At 37.5% G+C, this 20835-nt stretch overlaps 2 protein-coding genes across 5 annotated transcripts in view; one reads left to right on the plus strand and one right to left on the minus strand.

The window, feature by feature from the left end:
* LOC128211687 (protein FAM193A-like) overlaps positions 1–13551 on the plus strand; it is a 28706-nt gene extending 15155 nt beyond the window's left edge. For 3 of the 4 annotated variants that reach the window (XM_052916701.1, XM_052916702.1, XM_052916703.1), the window contains 17 exons: positions 201–411; positions 944–1065; positions 1813–1960; positions 2252–2367; positions 3004–3099; positions 3587–3841; positions 4104–4263; positions 5171–5302; positions 5498–6281; positions 6802–7181; positions 7811–7882; positions 8236–8490; positions 9623–9934; positions 10322–11458; positions 11911–11980; positions 12176–12260; positions 12767–13551. In XM_052916701.1, coding sequence (XP_052772661.1) covers positions 201–411; positions 944–1065; positions 1813–1960; positions 2252–2367; positions 3004–3099; positions 3587–3841; positions 4104–4263; positions 5171–5302; positions 5498–6281; positions 6802–7181; positions 7811–7882; positions 8236–8490; positions 9623–9934; positions 10322–11458; positions 11911–11980; positions 12176–12260; positions 12767–12866 — 4435 coding nt within the window. In that variant the 3' untranslated portion in view covers positions 12867–13551. The remainder of the gene's footprint in view (positions 1–200; positions 412–943; positions 1066–1812; positions 1961–2251; positions 2368–3003; positions 3100–3586; positions 3842–4103; positions 4264–5170; positions 5303–5497; positions 6282–6801; positions 7182–7810; positions 7883–8235; positions 8491–9622; positions 9935–10321; positions 11459–11910; positions 11981–12175; positions 12261–12766) is intronic. The other variant, XM_052916704.1, reaches the window with a different exon arrangement.
* Positions 13552–15815: 2264 nt separating this feature from the next.
* LOC128212141 (RRP12-like protein) overlaps positions 15816–20835 on the minus strand; it is a 31598-nt gene continuing 26578 nt past the window's right edge. Inside the window, exons 27-33 of the mRNA XM_052917433.1 lie at positions 20464–20648; positions 20000–20098; positions 19708–19778; positions 18896–18974; positions 18422–18504; positions 17874–17956; positions 15816–16900 (exon numbers count right to left, since the gene is read on the minus strand). Coding sequence (XP_052773393.1) covers positions 16807–16900; positions 17874–17956; positions 18422–18504; positions 18896–18974; positions 19708–19778; positions 20000–20098; positions 20464–20648 — 694 coding nt within the window. The 3' untranslated portion in view covers positions 15816–16806. The remainder of the gene's footprint in view (positions 16901–17873; positions 17957–18421; positions 18505–18895; positions 18975–19707; positions 19779–19999; positions 20099–20463; positions 20649–20835) is intronic.

Raw genomic sequence — 20835 nt, forward strand, 5'->3', positions numbered from 1 at the left:
CCATAGACCTATCATCGGCCCCAGTGAGAATATCTTTCTTATTAGGTTGCTACACATAAGGAATGTAACCCAGGTTAAGTCTTCCATGAGTCTTGAACATGTGCCAGTGTATAGCACTATTAAATAAAACCCCAGTTTAACTCCTCGTGGAAGACAAGGAATTTAATTCTCTGCAGTAAGCATCTATTCTCCACCCACAGACTGTGCAGTCGGGACCCACACCAGCTTTTTCTGCGGCTGGAGTCTCAGGTTCGAGAATTCGTGATAGAGATGAAAGTGAAGCTCCTCAAACAGCTCAGTACGGGCTTCAAGACGCCGCCTCAGGCCCGCATGTTCATCGGTCTCATGTTGGCGGAGTATGCCCACCTGTGTCGGGTCGCCCGGAGAATGGCGGGGCTGCTTAAGGAATTGGTGGGTAAAACTGAAATGGAAAATGGAGAAATAATGGAATAAATGAGCCTAGCTAAATGAGGAACAGTCATAAAAATCAGTACATACCCAAATTGAGCCCGGGCTTATAAAGAAATTTGTTTATGTTTATACACACTGGCTAGTAGTACACTATCTTACACATAGTATTGGAGCTTTTTCAAAGATTCACAAATCAATGGCTGGAGAAATAATTTAATATTCATTAAGGCTGTTTATAGTCTTAGGGACTTAAAATCAAAAGAAATGCTAAAATTATTTTTAGCCTTTGTTTGACCAGTTTTCAAGAAGTGTTTTGGTGTCACGTAAAATTGTAAAACAAATTTAAACTTAATTTTCCAAGAAGGATTTAACTTTAAATCTAATAACTTGTTCCATATCAGTAAAATCACTTGGTGGGTAATTTTAGTATACTCTTTTATTGCACTGAAAAAACATGAAGTTATTTTCAGCCTTAATTTTACCTTCTCTATGAAAGTTTTAACTGTAAACGTAATCACTTGTTCCATTACAGCAAAACCACTTGAAGAGATTCAAGGTTACGTGGGACCTACACAACAAGCACTTGTTCCAGTCTGTCGTCTTCTCAGAACCTTCCATCAAGAACTCCCTCAACCTCCTTATCCAGCAACTAAGGTATAGTTGTATGCTCATCTGTTGTCATTTTTAAAGGGGAGAAAACTTGGAAATGTGAAAGCCATTGGTTGTATTGGCTTTGGTGCCAGCATCAGCTTTCAAAAGCTTTGGCCAAAGTCATTCAAGATATTCACATGGATCTTGGAACACATGACGCCAGCTAAATTATGCATGAATGTAGCTACACCCATTAATCTGGCTTTCATAATTGATGTGCCTCTTTTAAAAAAACAGTTAACAACACCTGAGTGTTGGCATCTGCCTGCAATGCTCTTGTGAACCAGCAGCTTCAACAAATTTTGTAGTAGGTCTGGTTTTTTCCAAACATTTTTAACTTATCAGTCTTTTGAAATATTTAGCATGTAGGAAAAATCCTGGTGGTTTTAAAGTCTTGATATCCAAATTCATTGTTGTGTCTTGCCAAAAAATATTTGTCATAACTAGTTTTACTATATTCACATTAGAACACACGCCTTGAATAACCATAAAAACTTGTGCAGAAAAAAGGCCCACAGCACTAACTTGCTGGTCAACTATTTGGTTATGACGTAAACATCAAAAATAAACGAGGGGCTTACCAGAGTTCATATATATGAATGACCTTTTCCAATTTTTTTAGAATAGGCTCACTCAGTGTCCAAGGAATATCATTCTTAAAGTTGGAGGATGAAATGTCTTATTCATAGTTTGGAACTTTTGAATATATGCCTAAAATTTCACCCACAGTTCTGTCTCTTTTACCTTTAGAATTGGTGCAGCATCCAAGGAGTCTTATTCCGAAGATACTTATCCCAACTTACTTCACCGTTTCCTCAAGTTTGAGGATGAAATGTCTGTGATCAACGTCGTGTGGCGGGACTGCCACCAGCTCATAGAAACCTATAACGAGGAGCAGGTAGGTACATTTGTTATATACTCATTATTTATGTATCTGGGGTCGTATTCATAAAGTATCTTTAGTCATTTCTAACATCAAGTCGATTTTCTAAGATTTTCATAGACAAATTTAAAGAAAAGTATTAATGTTTTCAGCATGAAAGTATGTAGTTTGAATATAATCAATGAAAATCAAGTATTTCAGATATTATGAAGTTAAAATATCGTATGGTAAGAGAGATAGTTAGGACCAATAATTTTAAGTATTATTTGTTTCCAATCATGTCTCAATGTTTTTCTGTACATCTAGTCTGCATTGAAGTTGAAGCAGAAGATGTTACGGGAAGACTGGGAGTTCTTCAAAACGCAGCGGAAACTTCTCGAGCAATCTGTGAACAAAAATAGCAAAGCCTCGCTTTCTCACAAGTAAGTAGTACAGTGTTTCATAGGGTGAAAGCAAGATAGCTCTAACTTACATTAAAACTAGAAGTATATGTATATTTCAGGCATTAACACCTTGCTTTGCTTGGGCCATTATGTAAGCCAGGGGTTATATATGATTTGGCCTTGTCTGAATTTAGGTATCCATTCTTTTCACATGCTTTTATGCGTTCTACTCTTTCCAACTGTTTTTAAAAGAGGTATTATTTCCTCAAAGTAATATAAAGAAATACATTGCAGGAAATAATACTTTAATGAATAATTAATTTACTTTTGCAAAGACATGTCAGTAGCTATTTTCTGTGCCATAGAAAATAGCTATTGACATGTCTTTGCAACAGTAAATTTAAAGACTATGACATAAATGCTAGAATTGATGCTCTACATGTGCCCGTAGCGGTCCTTGAAATGTTCACAAATATTTTAACAAATTATTTTTTGAAGCAATCATCAAGTGCATTTAACATTGATCGAATCTGAAGCCTTAGCATTTTTTGAAAGCCTCATGTGATATTCTTAAACATGTTGCACTTAAATTTTTGTCCTTTACTTTATTGCATTTTCAAGCGTGTACATGAAGACATTACATTAATATAAGATACCTTTTACCTGTATTTGCAGCCTTGAGGCCCAGTTCACGGAGACAATGCGACTCATGTTACAAGGGAACAAACCCACCCAGGACGAGCTCACATGTCCCAGGTGTAACAGGAAAAGGTAACATCAAGTCAAGTAGTTGTAAGGTAGAGAACGTTGACTCATTTATGTATTTCGCTTCATCAAGGGTTTCCCAATTGACTGTTAAATACCCAATTTTTCGCTTGTCTGTTTTATGAAGAACCAATAACCACCCTAGCTTTTACTGAATTTTAAGATAACAATTCATGTGTTTTGATTGGACTGTTAAAATAACTGGCCAATGGACTGAATGGAATCACTTAAGCATGTCTAAGGATGTGTACAATGTTGAATACAACCTGTGGTATGTCATGTAAGATTTGGGAGGCTGTGTAAATTCTGACAAAACCACCTGCAATAGAAATATCAGGCATATAATCTTTTTCACTGGTTCAATGATAAAAAAACATTCCGGGTAAAAAGGTTGTTATTGCTGATCCTGATGTTCATCTTTTAGGCTGACCTTGTTAATGTACAGGTGCTTGCATAAAAAAAATAAACCCCTAAAATATTCCATCTATTCCAGGTGTCCCTGTGATGAATGTACAATCACTCACATGATAACGTGTGGCATAATCAATCCTGATGTCCTCGACAGCACGAACGCCCCGAATCCTCTCACCTCGCACCATAACGCCAACTTCCTGCACGACCCCAACCGATATCGGATTGACGTTAGCCCACCGTCCATGTCGAGTACGACGTCCAGTAGTGGCTCGTCCAGTCCGATAATGGTGGAGACGGAGCGGCTCAATCGACCTTTTCCTGAGACAGAAAACACGTGAGTTCATATAGGACTGTTGTATCCTGATAATGTCTGAAAACTTGTGTTGTAAATTATGCGATGAGAGTTGAATGTTAAAAGAAGAAATGCTGGTTTCTAAATAGTTACATAAACTCATGAAATTTTTGCCAGGAAAATAGTTTCATCACAAATTCCATTTATGCATTAATCAAAAAAAGGGATTAAGAGAGTTGACAGTAGCATAAGTTTAACACTTCTTGAAGGGCCTTGACAATTTGTTACCATTTTTTTTTCATAGTAACGAGGATGAAATCCAGGAGGAGATTGAGGAGTCTCAGTCATACTCTGGCGACGAAGATGACGAGGATGGTGATTATGGTGATGACGAGGCGGAAATTGATGATGGCTCTTCTTCCAAACTGGGGCCAGCGGAGATACCGGATCTGCCACCACTCAAGGTACCTTGAAAGCTTATTAAGATATTTAGGGTTTGTACAATGTTACACATAGTCTCAGTCATACTCAAGGAGTGGGGATATCGATGGCATTAGTTTAAACATTATATACTTTAGGATTGTAAAGAAAGTTTTGATAACTTAAACTAAGTCACTCTGTTGGCATGATGTTGCGCAAGAGTGTTATCTTGTGTTGTGGGGGAAACCGGATTATCTCTGGAGAAAACCCACTTGTCAGGCTTGCTGACCACAAACCAAACTAGTATGCGCCAAGGCCGGGAATCGAACCAAGGTCTCCTTAGTGAGAAGTGACTGGGCTTACCACTGTGCTGATCGACAACCAATTGATGACATTGATGATGGTTCAGAGAATAATGATGGCTCCACTTCCAAACATGTTCCTGATCTCACTCCCCTCAGTGTTGGTTATGGTATCATGAAAAGTCTTATATAAAGGGTCTCTATGACTCCCTCTTGGAAAAGAAGAAGGGATGGAGAATGGTGACAGCTACACTTCCAAACTGATACCTTGTTGCACTTACCTCAAGGTTGGTTATGGTATCATGGAAAGTCTTTTATAAAGGGTCTCTATGATTCCCACTTGGTAAAGATGAAGGGACGGAGAATGGTGTTAGTTCCACCTCTGAACTGATACCTAATTGCACTCACCTCAGTTGGTTATTGTTCCTTTAAAAGTCTTATATAAAGGTTTTCTTTGATTCCCAATTGGAACTGATGATGGGGTGGAGAATTGTGCTATTGTTGAGAGTCTGGACTTTCCAATTCTTGAAGTATAGTCTCTTTGTATGCAAAACAAATGCACCTCATGTGAAATGTTATTCACATAATTGCTAAGAGTTTGATCTTGAAGTAACATATCGATTATTTCACACCTCTCTATTCCCTACAGGAGATGGTAAAGTTCCCCCTGATGCCCCCTCTCATGATGGATGGAGATGACCCCCTGAGGCGACAGGATCTCGCGGGCAAGCTAGATTCCTGCAACTGTGACCACTGCGTCTCACAGGCAAAACTAGAGCAGGTATGTATCATGTTTTTTAAACTTGAGATTCATACAGAAATACAGTCAATGCACACACCCAAAGGCCGTTGGCTTGTGAATTACTTCTTGGCCTTAATAAATTTTCTTACTTCGGATTGTTCTTGCATTAAATACTTAACGATATTTGGATTCAATTTAGATGTATTTTAGCATTCCTTTTTATTTACCTAACAGTTGAAACCTGAGGAAAACCAGTGCCAGTGTCATGTGTGTCTGCAGCAGCAGGGGAAGGCCGTGTCCACCTCACTCCCCCAGCACCTACCCCCTGCGCTGCCACGCCCCGGGGAGCTCCACCTCTACCCCCACATCCACGGCTCCACAGGGCTCCATTCCCTTGGGCGTGCTCACCCAAGGCCGATCCTCCAGCAGAACCTGTATAACCTACATGACACGCCGCTCTCTCCCGCTCAACACAAGGCTTTGATGAATCAGACCAAGATGCCGGATTTCGACTCGGATGGCCTGAGTGATCAAATGTATGCGTACGGCGAGTGGGACAATACTTACGATCCAAGACTTCTCCTTGGCTCGGGAAAGTTTGAGAGTGAACTGCTGCCTCCGCCACCATTTTCAAGCCCTTACACCTCGTCTCTTCTCACGGAGCCACTAAGCCTGCCAGGAATGCTCTCAACTGCCTCAACAACTGCGATATCAACCACTACTCCTACCAGTAGTTTTGTCTCCACTGCAGGAAGCCATACGGTCATTCAAGCTGCTTCGGTAGCCACAAAACTATTCGACAACCTTGCGGTGGTCAGTACAAAGGATTCCCTGGGGGAGCAACTGGCAGGCAAGCACCCCCCTTGCTCCAATCAGGGTCCTGCCCCGCCCCATAAACCCCCATGTTCGCGCCCAGCAACCCTTGGAGGGAACAATAACACCACCCAGCCAAAGGTTGCTGAGAAAGGTCACGCTCAGCACTGTCGCAAACACAACTCTCAGGGGAATGTTAAGTCAGGTGTGAACTACATATATATATATTAGTCCTCACAATACTATATAGTAGCTTTCATATGACTGTAAAAGCATAACTATTCATTCACTAAGATATAGTATTCTGCTCCTATTTTTTTCTAAGAAAAGCAGAGGTATTGTGAGCGATGGTGTTGTCGTCGGTGTTTGCGTTAAAAACTTTTAATTTTGGCCATAACTCAAAAACTGCTGAAGCTATTCGAATGAAACTTAAAACACATGTTGCCAGTGACAATGGCAAGGCACATAACTCTCATTTCAATAATTACTGAGATATTTGTCTCATTCCAATGAAAAAACATGATACATGTTGCCAATCACTCTTGATACTTGTGTTTTCTTCAAAGATTTGACACCATGACATATGTAAATGAAGATGGAAATTAAGTTTTTGCCAGTAGTAATCCAAAACAAACATAAAATTTACCTTACCAGTCTTTTAGGCTAAAACTTTTTGTTAAGACGTGATGAATTGAATTAAAGAAATACTTGTGTTGTTATTTCAGGAGTAGGAGGTACCTCTCACAACCATGTGGTCCAGAAGCCCCCAGGCGATGGAAGGGTAGGGCCGGGGTCTCATCCTCGTGCCTGCGCCCACCTGACCGCGGCCGCAGCAGCAGCAAATAGCAAGGTGGCAAGCCACATGGGCACGCTTGTTAATGCAAATAATACCTGCACTAATGGAGGGATGCACCTCCCGAATTCCGTAAATAACGTCTCTGTTGGAACATCCACATGCACCGAGCCTGACTGTGATGGTAACCATGACAACGATAGTTACGACGATAACTGCTCGGAGAAAAGTTCCTCAACGACAAATTCGACCAATCAGAAAGAAGGCAAATATTGTGATTGCTGCTACTGTGAATTCTTCGGCCACGGAAATGTAAGAAATTTTCTCTATGGTGTTTGGAAATAACAACCCAAACATGCTATTATTATATAACATTGTTTACTGTTTAATTAATATCTCACTGTTTCATGTCAGTTTGATTGAGTTATAAGCATATTATTTCAAGAAAAAATGTTGGTTTCTATGAGGTATCAAATATATTTTATTTTGTGAAAACAGAAAGTTGATGTTTTTGCTCATAGCTGTGCCATTCGTGAAAATACTCTGTGTTCACTCAATGAAATAAAATAGATATTTCACTGAATCGTACAATAATCTTCTTTGCCTTTACCATTTGATATTGTTAGTGAAAATAGTCTATAATGAATACCAGAATATACTTAAAATAAAGTTACTTTTAAAATAAAGATACTTTCAATGGGGAAAAAAATATAAATTCTTCTCTTTATTTAGAAATATAACCCAAATAGGTACCTCAGGCTTGATAAGAATATGATAAATATAAAAATGATTTGAATTTGATAAATTTAATCTTAATTGTTTGATATTTAGAATGAAAGCATATTTGTATATGTAAGAGTTTATCATGAAAGCCACTTCGTTGTGATAAAAAAATCATTTTCAATAAAATAACACACTTCATTGAAATTCTCTTCTTGTAGCCCCCGATGGCACCTACCAGTAAGAACTTTGTGGAGATGAGAGACAAGTTGCGGTTACGGCTCAAGAAAAAGGTAAAAACACTCCATGGCAAGCAAATATACCTTTTGTTGCCCTTTTGGTTAGTTTTCTTACTGAAAGAAGGTTGGTCAAACTTGTATTAGGTTTATTTTTTGTATTTACTGCTGGTTTACACTTCTTTTTTCCTACTGATTTTCTTTTTTAACAGTCACAATAATTATTGAACGTTGTTCTTAATTCACTTAAACATGTACTAATTATTGAACGTTGTCCTTGACAACATTGTACAAAAAAGTAACGTCACCCACTGACCTTATGATTTAAATTATAGGCTTGCACAGAGTGCTAGTACATTAATTCATAATCTTAGATTGTGCGTGCAGAAACGATTACATATATATTGCAGGCGCAGGATCGACCAGACGATGAAGCCATTCCCCCAACACGATGTACAGGGCCTTCCAGCCAGATAAAGGCGACCCCTCCTGTTGTGGCCCCCTTTACCCCGCCTGTTTCTGTTTCCCCAGCCCCGCCATCCGACCCTCTGGAGACTAAGGGGCTGGATGAGCTGATCAAGTTCATCAATGGGACAGAGGAAGATGAGGATAACAAGCCTCTCAGTGCAAAGGCACTGAAAAGGGCTCGACAGAAACAGCGCAAGGTAATAGACATAATGACATAAAGTTTGTAAGTTTTATCACATTACCGTAAATGACTGGGTATAAGACGATAGGGGGTATTAGACGCAGACAAAAAAATCCGTGAAATATCTGAGGAAAAAACTTTTAATCTATGTTTTGGGTTAAAGGGTGCATAGAGAATATGTCAAAAACGTCTGTCAATTTCGGCCACCATGTTTGTTGACAGTGACGAAAATTATTTTTTTCGTGAAAATGGCGATGGTTATCTTTATAACCATACAATGATAATGCAAAATGTGTTTCATTTTAATTCGTTTTATTTCAGGAAAGGCACTTAAAATAACTAATTGTGACCATTTGTTTCTGGATAGCACTGAACATTTTATGAAAATTTGTTAGATTTCTTTTTGACAGTATATCGTAAACGAAGTTAAGTTATGCATAAACCTTATATTGTATGGGTTTGTTCTCAAAATGTCAACACCTACAGAAAAGAATAAAGTTTGCGTAAATGTGCGAAACAAAGACCATTATCGCATCAGTTTGTAGTATTGGTATGTCAAACAGAACTAAAGGCAGTGCAAGTTTTTCACACCTTATCGTACAACTGACAACAAATATTTTGACAGTGTGAAACTTTGCTTTTTATATGCATGTTTAATAATTGTTCAATTCAATTTATTATTCAAAATAATATTGAATAACTTTAATCGAAAAATAGTTTTGTTTAAATCATTAACGTCTAACGATATTCCGTATCCCGATCTTCAACTGCCGTTTTAACCCGTATATACTCGATCAATATGATGCAAGTTACATCCCTTTCTACATAAATCTAAACAAACTCTCGACTTGAATTAGACCTCAGTATAAGGGTATTATACGCAGGCATTTTTTTACATCAAATTCTGAGGGAAAAAACTGCGTCTAATACCCAGTCATTTACGGAATAAAGTATTTGGAAAAATAATCTTAGGTTATGTCATTTATGCAAATTTGTTGCAGGTTAATCTGTTAAACACTAAGAGTCAAGAAATCATCCATTAAAAATGAATGAAAAATACAATGTGTAAAATAATTTTATTGTCATTATAGTAAACATTATAAAATGTGCAGAACTGCAAACTGAAGCCTTAAATACTCTTCTTACAGGCTGAAGAAAAGGCACGACAAGATGAAGAAGAACGGGTACGGCGACTGAAAGAGGAACGCGACCGCCAACGTAAACTCCGGGAGGCGGAAGAACAACAGAGGCGGATACGGGAGATAGAGGAGCAACAGAGACATATGCGGGACGCGGAGGATGCTCGACGAGCTGAGGAGAGGGCTGCACTGGGACGGAAGGGCCGGGGGAAGGCAGGAGTGGGGAGCAAAGGGTCTTCGAATAGTCCTTCACCTCAGCAGTCCAATTCCAATGGTGGACAGATTGAAGGGAAAGGAGAACAAGGACAGGATAAGAATAAGGTGGGTTAATAGTGGTTTAACATAGAATCATATATATTTAATTTTATGGTAATTTCATTACCTCTTCAAATTACAAAATTTAGACTGAAATTTATTTCATCTGCCAGTAGTTGAAAGGTTGGAAAGTAGTGATCAAACATGGAATCATTTGATTTATTTTCATTTCGTAATCTCTTTAAATTACAAAATTTAGACTGATTTATTGAGTCTGCCAGTAGTTGAGGTTTTCTGAGGAGTGATATCTGAGAGAAATACATCCTATCATTTTCTCTTTTTTTCGACACAGTTCAACTTGTAATGATTTAACATAGTCAACATTCTCAAACTCAAGTTTGTTTTGCTTGGTTGATTCCGTTTTGTCAAGTGAGTTTTTATTTCTATTCACAGAGCCAGAAGAAGAGAGGAAAGCAAAGAGAGGACCAAGCTCCTTTGCAGGTTAACATCACATGTGAGATTGAAACCAGTCCCAGCTCAGCAGTAACCAGTCGAGCACCTTTAACAAGTTCCCATAGCAATATGAGGGTACCTGCAAGCTTCCTTAGCAACCATAATGTTAATAGTACCTCAGGGGGTGGGGGAAATGGGCCGAGGGTCTTAGGCGTAACCCAGGAGAATCGTCCCACCACAACGGGTGGAAAGGCGACTGTAACACATCCCAGTATTGACAATCGGCTTATTCTCACTGCTAATCGGAATAAAAACAAAGATCCCCCAAAGGTTGGTCCCCCTCCTCCGCCGCACATGGGCAATGGGGATGCACGCATTGTGAGCAGTCAAGCGCAGGAGCACATTTCAAAGATAACACTGCAGCAACAGGAGATTCTGAAGAAGCAAACTCAGCAGCTAATACAGCTGAAATTGCAGGCAGAAGCAAAGAAACAGTTACAGAAGCAGCAACAACAGCAGCAGCAACAGCAGCCGAAACAACCACCTGTGGTATTACAAAGTGATAAGAGATCTGGAGTTAAGACACCGGTACAGAATGGTACAGTCACTCAGAATGTGGTAGGAGCAGCTCTTCAGTTGAATCAGAAAATTCCGCTGAAGAATAATGTGAAGATTACAGTAAAAACCACAGCAAATCCAGCAGCCATCTCAAGACCGGAGACTCCTAATAACCAGCAAACCAGGCTGGCTAACAGCAGAGTACAGCAAAATAATGAAGTGAACAGGCAAAACAACAATCAAACTCAGCAACAACAACAACAGCAGCAAGCAAGTGCCACCAAGAGAGGAAAGAAACCAGTGGACAACATCAACCAGCAACAACAACAACAATCATCATCACCACGCAACACTACACCCCAACCATCTCAACAATCTACGGCGTCAACACAGAAATTGACAACTGGGCTTGTTAAACAGCACCTATTGGGCCAGAATGGCTTGATTGGCCCGGCTATGCCAGTAAAGGGTCAGGTTCGACAGCCGCCCCAGGGTCAGGCTAACGGAGACATGAGAACTCCAACTCCAGATGAAAGGTCACGAGGAAAAGGCCAGGATGACTCACCACCCTCTGACCAGGTGAGAAAATAACTCTCTTTTTATCCACAATGAATGGTTTGTTTGGCCTTTCCTGACCCTAATTCTTAGGGTGTGAGTAGGCAGGTCTGTTTTGTTTTGATCCCAAGGAGTAAATTTACTGCAGTGTTTTTCCCCACCTTTACCCACCTTGTAAAAAAGTAAAAAAAGCGACAAAATGCCTAAAATTATAAATTTGCTATAGTATATTTTAAACAAGCAAAGGCACTTCAAGATAGGCATAAATCCGTTTTTGGCATAAGCTGCGTTTCAAAAAGAATATAGTAAGGACATTTATCGCATGATTCTGCCTGTGACCTGAGCACTCTTGAGCAGCTAAAGGTTTAAGACTGAAATATCTTATTGAAATAGGGCCCAGCATTTAACCCTGCTGAGAGGTTCTGAGTTTGAAGCAATTGTATGTTCAGTACTTAAAATGTTTCCCTTTTCTTCAGGGAAAGAACTCCGGAGGCAAGACTAAGAAACCCAAGAAAAAGATCAAGGTCTCTGGCGACAACTTCATAGGTGAGTGAAAATGTTCAACTTCATAGGTGAGTGAAAATGTTCAACTACTATTTTCAATATGTTTGATTAATGGCGTATTTGACTTTTTTACTGTTTTGTGAGACCAGGGCCCTTGGAATTGTGAAAATAGTGACTAAATGAAAGTCCCATAGTAGATCACTGGTATCATCACAATACTGTATGTTTGTATTACAGATGAGGTTTTTATGCCAAAGTCCGAGAGCGACATTGAGGGTGGAGAAATGGACGAGGTTGAGAAGGAATTGGAGGAGTTCAAACGGTATGGCTTGTTTCTTAAGTCGTTTCTTCAAAGTATTATGGTGTAATAGAACTAAATTGTTAACCACTTTCACAATAGTGGCATAATCCACATTGCATCAAGTGAATAAAGGCAGATCTGGTGTAGAACAAGGGCTGTTTTCTATCAGTCAAAAAAGGGGGATAACTCAACAATAATTAAAGCCAGAGTTATGGGCCTTGCTGTACTTGTGTGTATTGTCTTTTGTATTGTTTTTGTCAATGTATACCAAGTTTCATTTGAATATCAACGCTTTTTGAGTTATTGAAGGCTTAACGTTTTGCATGCCAATTACAACCATGGCAAGGCTACCAATCACAATAGCTTGACTTTTTTCATTTACTAGACAGACCCGCTTATAAAATATTAGATAAAGAAACAATGTCTGTGTCAAAGTCTTCTGGTTTTTTATGTGTTGACATGACACTGGCTAAGCATCTCTCTCTCTCTTACCTATCTTATCACTGCCATTTACTTCACTATTTCAGATTCTGTGTTGATACAACGCCGGCCAAGCGTGAGAAACTGCAGGTGAACATCAACATTAAGGACATCTTCAGCAAGAAAAAAACAGGGCTCTGCAGCTAGAGTCGGCAACATATCTCTCTATGCACGCCTACCCACCACATGTCGGTGGAATAATCTGTAGTTTTACAACTTGATGTAGATGTACACATATACGTTAATTCTGACCTTGTAGATTTGGACTGCTATTAATACTTTAACATAAGATTGAAATTAAACTGATAATGTTATCATATATGATTTGTTAATTGGGTCTGTGCTTGTATTTAATATCAATGTAGTCATTTAAATTGAATGGGAACCATAGCTTATTGATTTGAAGAGATATCAACTGATATTCGATATGTATCAATTGATATTCAATATGCATCAATCGATATTCAATATGCATCAATCGGTATTCAATATGCATCAATCGGTATTCAATATGCATCAATCAATATTTAATATTGAACCTTTTAAGCTAGAAGTCAATTTGGTACTGTTTTTGATATAATATTGCACGTTTTGTGTTGAATTCAAGCTTGTTAGTTGTCCATCACGTGATAAGCACATCAGATACTGGGAAGATAGGTGAATGGTGAATACAAGTCCTAATCAACGTTGAAGAATTTGAAATTAAGCTGTTTGAATAGCTTGTGCATGACTTTAATGTGAAATAAAATGTCTTATTTAATGTCTTGAAACAAAAATGTCTTTATTAATGTCTTAATATTATACAAGTTATGAACTGGATTTTTTTGCGGATTTTATTTGGGGGGTTGGGGGTGGGGGGGGGGGGGGGAATTAAGTTTGTTTGTGAGAAGCATAACAACCAATGTTTTTGACTTATCAATATTCTGCTATTAGTTATATTAGTTTTCTACCATATTGAATGTTTTCTGGTCACTTAAATTTTGTTCATTTTCTCATTCATGGGGGTTCAGTTTAATGCGGATGTTATCATCAAATGCATGTTACATGTAATTCATTTCAAGTAGGTATTGATAGAACAGCAATCAGTAATACCAGAAAGTTCTTTTCAATTGGCAGCATACAATTGCGTGTGAAAATCATCACGGTTGTTATTGAAGCTCATCATAAAATAGTTGAACACTGCCGAGGCAAAGCATATCTTGCCGAAAATAACTATGAAACATCTTTTTGTTTGCAATCCATACTTAATATGTGGTGTCGTATTATTATGTGTAAGGATAAAATTGTATTGGTTTAGCATGTATTTAATACTAAAGATTACAGTCTTGATTTACACCAAGTGTTGCACTTAAATTTTCTTGGGCTTAGGTGAAAAATGTGTCAAGCTTGATTTTATAACCGTTTGAAAAAAATCAGTTTAGCACGGAGTTCATGATATCGATGTATTTTCACAATTGAAAATATTTTTCCATTATCTCATTTTGACATTTTAAAAGGTTTATTGTTGCTGGTGTGATGGTTGGAGATCATGATACAATGTTGGTATTAATTGTTGGTGTTGCCCTGAACTTTTTTGCTGTTGTCACTAGCATGAAAAAAGAAAATGCTATGCCGAGACTCTGTGGTCAGTACCTAACTTAACTATCTTCAACTTGAAGATTACTTTGAGGTCTTAATTATGCTCATTTGCGGGGGAATCAAACAATTTAAAGACACTGCATTGTATTTTTGTATTCAGCTCTGAATGCAATCAAACCATCCGAGAGATGAAGATAGTTTATTGATGTACTTTGATCACACATTTATATTGCTATGCTACCATTTTACGTGATTAATTTACATTTATCTTGTTGCTGATATGTGATTTGAGAGGGAATTCGATTGTTCCCCATTTGTTGTTGCGTTGTCATGGGAGTTGGTATTTCTGCGTTATGGAAAAGGATTTATTTACTGGATATGGCTATTTACCATATAAGTAACCCAAAGATAGCGGCTACTGGTGTTTTATCGTTTTTACCACTTGGTATAGAAGCTATACTCAGTGGTTACTGCAGATTTTAAACTGATGCAAATTTTTGTGAATTGTGAGGTTTTGATGAGAAATGAAGGTATTTTAATATATTTATCATGGCCATGATATTTCTAAATACTTCAGCTGACGTTTGTTGGAAGTATACAAAATAAAATATGATGAAACTGATTTCTTCTTGATTTTTATTATGGGTCTTCAAAGATTGGCATCATAGGATGCAAACGTTGGTCTGGCGTGTCAGTAGCCTTTGCGCTTGAAATATTTTTAATGAGCTAAGTATGTACATGGAGATGATAAGTCAGTGCAAAATGGAATGGATGTCAACCTGCCTACCAAGTTTGAAACCTTGGGCCATAACATTCTTCATTACTGATTAAAAAACAGGTCAGGACAACCTTGGCTTTGACCCATTGACCTGACCTCCAAATCAATTGAGTTCATCTGCTGATCATTATGAACCTGCCTACCAAGTTTGAGGTCTGTCAGCATAAGCATTCTTCAGTTACTGATAAGAACATATTTTCAGCTTAAGGCCACCGCCATCTTGATCTTTGACCTCAATAGCGTTTATCTGCTGGTCATTAACAACAAGATGCCTACCAAGTTTAAGGTGTCTAGGCTGAAGCGCTCATCAATTATTGATCAGAAACAGATGTTGTTGAGCTCGAGGGGTCACCAAGATCTTGACCGTTGACCTACTAAATTAATAGGGTTCATCTACTGGTCTTTACCAACAGGCCTACCAAGTTTAAGGTCTCTTGGCCATAAAGTTCTTCAGTTATTGATTGGGAACAGATTTTCAGCGTGAAGTCATCTGCTGGTCATTACCGACTGGCCTACCATGTTTAAGGTTTCTTGGTCATAGCCTTCTTGAGTTATCAATCAGAAACCGTGGGGACAGACTGACGGACGCTCCTACTATACGCCGCCCTTTGGGGGCAAAAAAATTAAACATGACCTGAAACGTTATAGGTGCATTCATTATCATAGGTCATAGTCATTACTTATAAGAATTCTTTGTCCAGACAATAAGACGAGGGGATGAAATTGAAATAGGATAAAACTTGTCCTTTAAAAACTTTTATTCAATTAATCATAATAAAAACAGACTGCATAAACAAACCAATAATAAATATTCTTCAACAATTCATTATTAGTATGTTATAAATTTTCAAGACAGGTTGAATATTCGTATAAAAAAATCTAACCAATACACTAGAAGGCGGTGCCTATCGTTCACTAGTTGGCAATAATCATATATATATTGTTACATAATTCGTCAGTTGCCTGTATTAGAACAAATCTTTATCATTCAAGTTTCATGTTTTAGCTTGAATATATCATTACTTCTACCAAAATTAACACCATTGTAAATTAGCATCATTTGCACAGCAATGAGCAGAAATAGGTTGTTTTTTTATAATCATCAGTAACTGTTTTGGGCATCACATAAAAAAGTTTTACATAAACATCATAGATTATTGAAACAAATCCATATGTTTTGCTTATGATGTCATATTGTTTGCTAATGACAACATACCATTTTCTTATGTCATAATTTGGTTTGCTTATGACATCACACTATTTGCTTATATCATCATAGCGTTTGCTTATATCATCATAGCGTTTGCTTATATCATCATAGCGTCTGCTTATATCATCATAGCGTTTGCTTATATCATCATAGCGTTTGCTTATATCATCATAGCGTCTGCTTATGTCATCATATGGTTTGCTTGCATTATATTTTCCATCAGACCCATTTCTGCTTGACACAGTTTATATACAAGTATGTTTCACAAGAATTGTACACAGCAAATCTGGAACAGATAAGCATTCGATTCAAGCCATTTCTCAAAGCCGGCCTGCTTTAACATGGGTAAAAAATGTGCTAAACAAGATTTAAACTATAGCTGATCATTAATACTCACATTGAAGAATGATTTCTAACACATGGGTAAAAAAGTATGCTTAACTAGAATAGCAGTATTCCCATTATCCATAAGGAATCTCGGGTTTAAAACATTCTAACAAATAATAATTAAATCAAATTGTCTATGTTTTTTTCTTTGCCTTTTTGCCCTTCAATGCCCCTTTCTTCGCTCCTTTCACAAAGTTCGTGAACTGGCCTTTCACCTTTGCTTGTTTGCTGAAAAGAGAAAAGGGATATTGCAAAATAACTTGTTCATTACCTCTAGCACTTTCAGACAGTAGTCTTCTTTTTTCGCACAACTCAACACTTTCTTAAGCCAGAATTTCCGGTGATGCTGTACCAGATTGTGCTTATTGTTGCTGGCTGGCAACACATGTACAAAGTTTCATTTAAATATCTTCAAAGATATTTTAGTAACAGCCAAGGCAAAAGTTGTTGCATGCCAACGATGACGAGAAGGCCAACACAAAACTTCTACCTTGTTTTTTCTCTTTTTTTGAGAAAGCCTGATAATATTACGTAAACTACTGTTTCGAGAAATACATTGTGACAAGACTGTTTACCCCAGAATCCTAATTACATTCCTGTTTTTAAGCCAATGGCTAAAAACCATACTCAGGGGTATAAACAGCTGATAATCCTGTAAAGCAGCCAGGAGTCTGTTTGAGAATGAGGGATTCATGCCCAAAGCCGGGTGAAGGGTTTCAAATAAACGCTTTAGGATTAATCCTGAACTTAAGAAGCCCTGGTCCGAATTTCTCAAAAGTTCTTAATCCTATAAGGCAGCTTATTTTATAACGCAAAATTTCTTACTTAATCTTGATTTTATTAAATAATAATTAGTTTATTAGATTATCATAAAGTTTTATTTCTTTTAAAGTCCAAAAATTCTTAAGAATAAAAATATAACACAAAATATATCGAAAACAAAAATAGTGAGCTCAGCTTAATTATGATATAAGAGAATTGCCATGTTTAGAAAAATTGGGGCCTGCATACTGCTTTTTTACAACACTTTGTTTATCTTAAAATTACTCTTATTAGATATGGTAATTAACATTATCCTGAAAAATGGACACAAAACTTCATTCAACATTGACTTATTAAAGCTTGGAGGCACAGCCCCTATAAAAGGTATTATTATATCATGAATAAAGTTTCCTTGTTCTATAAGAGAGCTAGCACCCACCGTTTGTTGAGGGATCGGAAATCTAGGGGAACGTAAGCGTATGGATCAACCTTGCCCTTCTTTTTAACGTCCCCGTCAGCTTTCTGAAATTTCACAACTCACATGATTATTTATATTGACAAATATGGGTAACATGTTTTGATATATAAAACATCCAATCAAACAATACCTCATAACATTTTTGAGAAAAAAAGACAAATATTAACACTAAATCACAAAACTCATATATAACTCAATTATCAGAAAGACTGAATACATGTATATCCATTTCTGTGCAGTAGTCCAAAATATTTGACAGCACGTGGCAGCCGCCCATCCCCATTCTTCCTCCTGGTACATATGCGATGTAGTTTTGGAGAAATTTAACCCTTTTAAAGCAGTTGTCGTAAACATGTGACTTAGTGCCAAAAATGTGATAGCCTGGGAGATGGCCAATATCGCATTATTGCGACATAAAATAGCGAAGTATTTAAGTAAATTATTTGAAATTTAAGCTTATTAATTGAGCAGATGAAAATGTATTGCGCAACAGCCCATTCATGACTCACCTTGGCCTTGTACTCTGCTCCAGGGGCTGGTTTCTTCACTTGCTTCTGCCCATCAAGGGGTCGATGAATACCTCCGCCTCCCGCTGTAATACACATGTCATTTTTTGGTTAATATTTTTTACCATTTCTTAGATTTTTTGTCTGGTGCCAGGGTCAAGTTTATTTATGATTTTAAGCCAATAAAGGTGTTAATGGATACAATTGTCACCAGCTGATATGTTACCTCAACTAAAATCGTCTTTTTCGCAAATATTCACTCCAAGAACCTCAACTAATGAAATTAAATGCTAAATAAGCATTTTCACTATTTTTTTTCGTAATGCTATAGCTCCTTCGTCATCACAACTGTACGGAACAGTTGTAGGCTTGAGTCTCACACTGAGCATTTCTGGATAACCTGTTTATTGGTTAAAAGATAAACTATAATGGAAGGGAAATATTGTCTTTGAGCCCATTTTACCAAACCCAAGTTACCTTTATATTTAGGTTTAGCCTTCCCTTCATCATCCGAATCTCCAAGGTCATCCAGTTTCCTCTTCCTCGTCTGCTTGATCTGACAAAAACAAGAATATTGAACATTTCATCTCAAATGGTAATGATATCCTTGTACCAATGTCATTATAACCTAAATGCTAACAAAAAACAAGGTTTTTAATGGGCTAGACACCAGATGGTCCACAAATCCTCAAATACAGTATTTCCTCAAAAAAAGCCTAGACTTATCAATACGAATTATGAAAACGAAATACGAAAAATGAGGCTGATGGGTGGTAGACAACCTCAGAAATTTTGAATTGGAAAAAGACTCAAAAACTGCGAAAGATACATGTGTCGTAAGCGATGTGATACATCAGTAAGTAAGATTCAATGTGCTGTATACAACAATATCAATTTTATATAAGTTTTTGACATTTTTTTTTTCTTGCAATGGTCTCATCTGGTGTCTAGTCACCTTAAAACTTAAACCCCTAGTCACAATCATATTTAAGGTCACATGTGACCAAGCAAGGGTTTCCTTGTATTTGTTCATCCATTTATTCTCATATCAGATTGGTAACCAGTAGGCAGATCTTCTAATGTGCAATAAGTAACATGCAAATAAATAACAACAATATTCACTTATACACATGCTACATATTGAATGCTTCCTTTTTAAAAATATGATCCAAAATAGTTACTATACCCGCTACCCTCGTGATTAAAGTATTTCATAGCTTGCACAAATTCCTCTTGTATAAATTTCAATAACTCAGGCAGTGGGTGGAGTAAATATTATATAAACAGACCTTGCCAGTATCCCTCCCTTTTTCCAATGCTTCCAGAAGGTCATCAATGTCTTCATCATCTGAGTCACCACCTGTAACAGCAAATGAAGCTTACATATGTCAACATCATGCACATAATATGTTTTGTGACGTTGGATGTTTAATTAACAGAGAATAATTCTTTGAGCTTTTTAGAATAAAATTTCCTTGTCATTTTGACAAGAACCATGAAGGCAAAACATCCTAGATGCACATTTTTTATTAAGCCTGCAGACAATATTGTGTATAAAGGTGTCATATAAGACTGTCATACCTTCCTCATCACTGGACTCTGTAATGATGAGTCGACCATCTGGAGCTGTCTTGAAGCCAGAGTCAGCCTTCTTTTGTTTTTTCTCAACTGGTTTTGTTGCTGAAATTAGGAATTGATTAACCAATAAATCTTTACTTTTAGCACAACAAGTTTATCAACACTATAATTTGAAGTTAAAACAAAAGCTAAATAGAACCATAATTTACAATTTGTTATAAAAACCATTTTGCTGATTTGCCGATTGTGATTGGTAAGAATATGCTTTATTTTACAAAGCAGTCTAGATCTTGCACACGGTATCTTACCAATAATTTTCTTGGCAGCCAATTTATTCATGAAGTCAGTAATGTCATCATCCCTACCCTCCAGCCTAAGGCCTGACCCCCTGGGGCTTTCCTAACCATGACCTTTAAACTCTTGACTTACACATTTTTTATTTATAACCAAAATACAGAGTTTCTTACCCATAACTTTCTTAGCCGCGGATGTGTCCATGAAGTCAGTAATGTCATCATCCCCACCCTCCTGCAGCCATGCCTGACCCCCTTGGGCCTTCTTCACCTTTTGACCCTTGTCCTTGACCTTTGACTTCTTGGCCTTGTCTTCCTCCTCAGGCTCAGAGTCTGAGTCCTTCAGAAGGTCATCAATACTGTGAAAAGCAAGTATATTTTTTTTAATATCTGTATAATAGAATAGTCTGAATTAAATGCAAATGCTTTTGCAGTGGAATTTATTTAGAAACTTAGGTAGATTAAAAATCTAAAATGCTGTACCCATCATAAAAGCAGACAAGATTTAGACAGCAATAATGAGGTTCTTAGAATTCTAGACTATTT

The sequence above is a fragment of the Mya arenaria genome, chromosome 12, assembly GCF_026914265.1.
Source record: "Mya arenaria isolate MELC-2E11 chromosome 12, ASM2691426v1".
NCBI classification, from domain to species: Eukaryota; Metazoa; Mollusca; class Bivalvia; order Myida; family Myidae; genus Mya; species Mya arenaria.